Source organism: Larimichthys crocea, chromosome XIII, assembly GCF_000972845.2.
Source record: "Larimichthys crocea isolate SSNF chromosome XIII, L_crocea_2.0, whole genome shotgun sequence".
In the NCBI taxonomy this organism is placed as follows: Eukaryota; Metazoa; Chordata; class Actinopteri; family Sciaenidae; genus Larimichthys; species Larimichthys crocea.
Window position 1 is genome coordinate 19,073,583 of NC_040023.1, and position 5,613 is coordinate 19,079,195.

Below are 5,613 nucleotides of genomic sequence, written 5' to 3' on the forward strand. Positions count from 1 at the left end.
ACCACTATTATGAAGGCTGAATATCTAATCTGACAGTAAGCTGGTGGGTCTTTGTCCATCACGAATTACCCCTTTACTTACACATACCAACTTTGAGTATCCTCAATATGTGACTGAATTTTAAAAAAAAAACAAAGAAAGAGAATACATAGCAGAATTTATTTTGCAAAATATTTCTTGTAATTCCAAAAAATGGTAGTTGGGTTAGGTTGAGTTAGGTAATTAGATGCCCCTTGAAAGCAGAAGAAAGGAGGCAGCAGAAAATCTATTGCTTTTGTCAACAGGGGTGCCAGAATCAACACAAAATGAAAGTTCTTTACAACAATAATACCACAAAAAATATGCATCAACATGTTTTACATTCTCCTTGTTTTATGAAAAAACAGAAAGTTGTTGTTGGCTATCACTCATCACTCTATGCAGGATAGTTGGTATAATCTTTACAGGAAACAAGCAAAAAAAAAAAAAAAAGTAAGCAGGTTAGAAATTTTATGAGGCAGGAAACAAGGGGGGGATCATAACTTTACTACATTTTTTTAATACTCTGCTTGCTAAACTTTCCAATATCTCACTTGTTGGTTGATAGGATAAGGAAAAGGGTGTGAGCACTATGAGGCAATGTGAAGATAAGAAGAGCTTGGCAGTGATGCTGCCATCGGCAGTTAAGAGAACATGACGAAAGAGACCAACGGTGCCACCAGGAGCAGGAGGCCAGCACTTGTGCTGCTTGCACTGTTGCAGTAGTCACCCTGACAGCAAGTAAATGTTCCTCCAATGGCTCCTTTAATCTCGGCATTTACCGTACTTGAACACATCTTACTGGAGGCACAGCCCTTTATGATCTCCTGTTTTTCTCCTGAAATCACTGGAAGAAAGAAAAAACTAATGTTAGTGTGCTTTAGTACTACTAAAATCACTAAAAATCAAACCCTCTGAGCTGCAGAAATATGTGGCGCAGAGTTAGATGTTTAATGCTGTTAAGGTCTGTTACCTGTTTTTGTGATGCAGTGATCCTCATTCCCCTCGCAGTTCAGAGTTGCAGTGCATTTTGGTCCATTGCAGTGATAGCACTTTTTCCCATTAGGTGTGTGTCTGCTTGGCTCTGAAACATTGAGCATACATCGTACATATTGTTTTTTGGGGGAGGTAGAGGGTGATGCAGAGTAAAATCAGACTTGTTTGTTGACATCATTCTGACATGACATGACAAACAACACTACAGTCATCATGGGCTGCGAGTAGTCTTCAAATTTGTAACTAAATGCCAACTTTCAACCAAAATATCTCTCAGTGCAAAAAAGCATCTAAACACCAATAGTCGATATAAATAAGTTACCAGAGGCAGGTTTGGTGTTGCAGAAGTCGATGGCGCAACACTCGGTGGTAATTACGTGTCTGCCAAGTCCAAAGTTGATTGAGGTCTCGCCACATTGTTCCTGCACAACACAACTTTTCATTTGGAGATCACTAACTTTAAGGCCACCTGCAACAAAAGAGTAACCTTTGTAAACTTAACCAGTGCAAAAATGTTTTACATTAAAAACCGTGTTCCACAAAATACTGTACCTGCATATGAAATCATTCTCACTGAAGCACACTGATAACCATGGGCAGAGCATATTTTTTCTGTGTTTACGCAGCCTCCTGAGCTGGTCGGAATACACTTATTACATCTCAGGGTGTAAGCTGAAAAAACACAAAACATAGATCTTTTCTACAAGGTAGACAAAATAATATGAACACCTGTTATAAATTAATCAAAATTATTATTATTATTATTATTATTAATTATTAGCACAGCAACAAAGATGTGTTAAACAGTCCGGGGCTGGTTGTTACATGCAGAGTCCAAGTTATCTATACACAAACCACAAGTGATTAATAAAGGTGAATAGCAGTGACGAGTAAAAGTAACCAAGAGCAAAAAGCATGTTGACATGTTATCTGACATGTGACCTTAAGTGACCCATGTCTGCAGCATTTGAAAAGGCAAATGTGGAAATTGAAAATTACATTCACACTCAAAGATTAAAAACAGAACATAAACTTGCCTCCAGGAAGGAGTACAATCCCAAAGATCAGAGTGAGGAGATGCATTTTGTGATGGCAGGATACAACTAAGTTTTCGTTTGATCTGTTACGGCTATAAGTAGCTCTCCTGTTTTCTTCAACCTCAGACCACTCCTTCGTTCCTCCAGAGATAGTGACGCAGCATGGAGCTGAAATACTTAACTGAAACTGTAGGTCAAGATGTTTTCTTATCGGTTGATTACAGCTTAATACTATTTTTGGAGCATTTTCAATTTACTTATCAAGTGACTACACAGTGGAAAATACTGTTTGCCACTCATGGTGGGGTTACTTTGCAACTTACATGCAAGATAAAATAACATCACCCCCGTTATTTCAAAGTAAATAAGCATATTTTAAACAAACTGATCATTTCTACCCGTATGATTATTGTTATAAAGATGTGGCTGCATTTTGATCATTTGTTTTTGTCAAAAAAAAAAAAAAAGCCAACTTTGGCCAATATTTATAGACTATGTTGTTTGTTAAGCTGCTATGGTATAAATAATAAACAAAACAACAACTGCCAACAAAGTGGAATATACTGTTTGTATGTATGTATGTAAATACTGTATAGACATTCACTGGCCTCTGTCTTAAAGGTGAACAAATGAGTTTTAAGTTTGGATTTAATGGGTACGGTGGGATTTCTCTCTTGTATGTTTTCTCCGTGTCTGCATGGATTCTCTCCAGGTACTCTGGCTTCCTCCCACAGTCCAAACACATCCACTTAATAGGTGAATTGATGACTGCAAATTGTGAGCATGCATGGTTGTCTGTCTCTATGTGTGAGCCCTGTGATGAACTGACGACTTGTCCAGGGTGTATGCCAGTTGGGATCAGCTCCAAATCTAGCGGTATCTTGTGTTGTTTCTCCAACGTTAGTGTCTCTAGTTTTAAAGACTGCAAAAGTCAGATTGTTTGATATAAGCAGGGAAGCTGTTCCAAAAGAGGGGAGGCAAAATAGGAAAAGGCCTTGCAGCCAGTTGATTTCTTTTTGACTCTGGGCACACATGGAAGTCCAGTAGAGCAGAGAGCAAGAGATGGAATGTAATGCTTGATGAGATTTATATTTACAGTTTGATAAGTCATCACCTTAAAGTCAAGTGGTGTGGGACATACAATGTAAATTTTACCTGTATGTATTGTATGTATAATCACCAGTATGGATGAAAAAATATGGATGAATAAAAATAAAATAATAAAATAAAACTTGAATTTAGCCTGGAGGACATGACTTCCAAAATGTAGACATCGTCAGACCACAGCACACTTTTCAGCTGTTTGCCTAAACAGGTGTTTTGTGAGCATTCCAGAACTTTCCCAGTCTTTTTTGGCTCCTTTCCCAACTTTTTGGAACATGTTGCAGGTACCATATTCAGAATGATGATGACATGTTTTGTCTTCATACTGTATTTAATTAAATAAAGGTTGAAAAGGTTTGCAAATCTTTATTTTTACATTTTACACAGCGTCCAAATGTTTTTGGATTGGGATAGTTCCATAACAAGTGAAATAAGCATATACTCATATAGTATATATTTTTTACAAATGGTAGTAAAGTAAGTATGCACAGAACAGTAGTGTTAAGGAACTAATTCAGACACTGTTAGAGGTCAGACTGACATCATTAGATACAGAGAATGGCTAGAGAGCACACAAAGTAGAAATAATGGTCTTTTTAGTGTTTTCATTGAAAACATTTTTACATATATTATTTCCTGCAGGGATGTGTGAAGACAATGACTGCTAAAGAAGAAAAACAACTGATGTAAACCAAAGTTGGGCCTGCTTACCCAGAATTTATCCTACACTGATTAAGGATCAAAAACAAAAGGAATACATACATTCATTTTGCTTTACATCAGTGACATCAATTCACATTAATAATAACACAGCATAACGTTATGTTTTATGTTTAATATGCACTATGAGGCCCTGTGAAAATGAGAAGTGATGCTGCCATCAGCAGTTAAGAGAATGTAACCAAAGAGACAAACAGTGCCACCAGGAGCAGGAGGCCGGCATGTGTGCTGCTGGCACCGTTGCAGAGGTCACCCTGACAGCAGCTGAAGTTTGCTTTCACAGATTGTTGAAACCCCTCACTTGTCTTACCGAAGCACATCTGCTTAGAGGCACAACCCATCGAGGTTGTTCTTGTATTTTCGATCGTCACTGAGAGAATGAAAATAATGTTAGTCTCTTCTCATACATCTACCAAAACTACAAAAAATGCTCCGAACTGAGGGATATATGTGGAGCAGAGCTAGATGTTTCATGTTGTGGGCCTGTTACCTTTTGCTGTGATGCAGTAGTCCTCATTCCCCTCACAGTTCAGAGTTGATCTGCATTGCGGGCCATTGCAATAATAGCACTTTTTACCATTGGAACTGGGTCTGCTTGGCTCTGTAACATAGGGCATACATTGTACATATTGTTTTTTGGGGAGGTAGAGGGTGGTGGAGCGGTGACTTCAATGAACATTTTTTTTCTTCATTGCCTTATTCAGGTTATTTGGACATGGACATTTTCCTGAATTAACAGCTATTAGCCTGTCCTCCATCCATGACTATGTGTCCAGAGTTAGGAAATTGGCAGGACACCTCTCTGCAGATCCACCACATCCCAATAACAACCTGTTTGAAGTTCCCCTCTCAAGTAATTTTCTTCATACTGCCTCATCTTGGAATTAAAGTATTGCTTCTCAAACAATGTCTGTTCCAAAGATATTGTTTCAGGTTCTAATACAATGTTGCCTATGAAATATTTTTACCTCTTCTCATGAAGCAACAAAGTGATCTATATCTATTCTATAGAGAGTGTATCTCCTAAAAATGTTGTTGATGAATCTCTTCCAAACATATCACATCAAAAATTAAACCACAATTAACCTGATGTGTATAAACAGGAATAAAAAGAGGAGCATGTCTGAAAACAAAATTATTACAACTTTATGAGCAACAGTGTACTTAGACTAGCATCATCTTTTACGGCAGTCATCATTTTAAAATTGTAACTGTCTGCTCATGCAGTTAAATGCCAATTTAGCCAACAACTGCTCTCAGTGCAAAAAACATCTAAATATCAATGGACAATATAAATACGTTACCAGAGGTATCATTCACGTTGCAGAGGTCAGTGGAGCAACAATCGGTGGAAACTATGATTCTGGAAGTTCCAAAGTTGAGTGAGCTCGCAGCACACTGTTCGGCCAAAAGACAACCTTTCGTTTGCTCATCAGAATTTTTGACACGACCTTCAACAAGAGAACAAACTTTGTAAACTGGACCAGTGAAAAACCTTGTGATCACACAAAATACCACAAACATACCTACGTATGAGATGACTCTGATAGTAGCACATTGATTACCCAATGGAGGGCATGCTACTTCTTTGTCTTCGCAGGTTTCAGGGCCATCAGGTATACACTCATAACATTTCAAGGTGCAGGCTGATAAAACACAAAACACAGAGAGTTAAAAAAAAGTCTACTTCTCTTTTCTACAAGAGGTGAACAAAATATTAACACATTAGTTATTATTG

General features: G+C 37.8%; 2 protein-coding genes across 2 annotated transcripts in view; both read right to left on the reverse strand.

Annotated features, from left to right (window-relative positions):
- Positions 1-140: 140 nt before the first annotated feature.
- On the reverse strand, positions 141-2,203 carry LOC113747274 (ly6/PLAUR domain-containing protein 3-like). Its single transcript, XM_027286398.1, has 5 exons — positions 2,052-2,203; positions 1,567-1,686; positions 1,337-1,483; positions 992-1,102; positions 141-865 (listed from the first exon to the last, which is right to left on the reverse strand). The coding sequence occupies exons 1-5, from the start codon at positions 2,095-2,097 to the stop codon at positions 663-665; spliced, it is 627 nt and encodes a 208-aa protein (XP_027142199.1). The 5' UTR covers positions 2,098-2,203; the 3' UTR covers positions 141-662.
- A 1,794-nt stretch (positions 2,204-3,997) lies between these two features.
- The window catches only part of LOC113747411 (urokinase plasminogen activator surface receptor-like), a 5,046-nt gene continuing 3,430 nt past the window's right edge, over positions 3,998-5,613 (reverse strand). Inside the window, exons 2-5 of the mRNA XM_027287165.1 lie at positions 5,402-5,521; positions 5,180-5,326; positions 4,366-4,476; positions 3,998-4,245 (exon numbers count right to left, since the gene is read on the reverse strand). Of these exons, the coding sequence (XP_027142966.1) occupies positions 4,043-4,245; positions 4,366-4,476; positions 5,180-5,326; positions 5,402-5,521 (581 nt within the window). The 3' untranslated portion in view covers positions 3,998-4,042. The remainder of the gene's footprint in view (positions 4,246-4,365; positions 4,477-5,179; positions 5,327-5,401; positions 5,522-5,613) is intronic.

Bases quoted from the DNA above. Each gene is read 5' to 3' on its own strand.
- LOC113747274 (XM_027286398.1), bottom strand. From the start codon at position 2,097: ATGCATCTCCTCACTCTGATCTTTGGGATTGTACTCCTTCCTGGAG. The intron at 1,484-1,566 runs GTACAGTATTTT...CTTTTGTTGCAG, and splicing joins GAGAATGATTTCATATGCAG to GTGGCCTTAAAGTTAGTGAT. The intron at 866-991 runs GTAACAGACCTT...TCTTTCTTCCAG, and splicing joins TCACTGCATCACAAAAACAG to TGATTTCAGGAGAAAAACAG.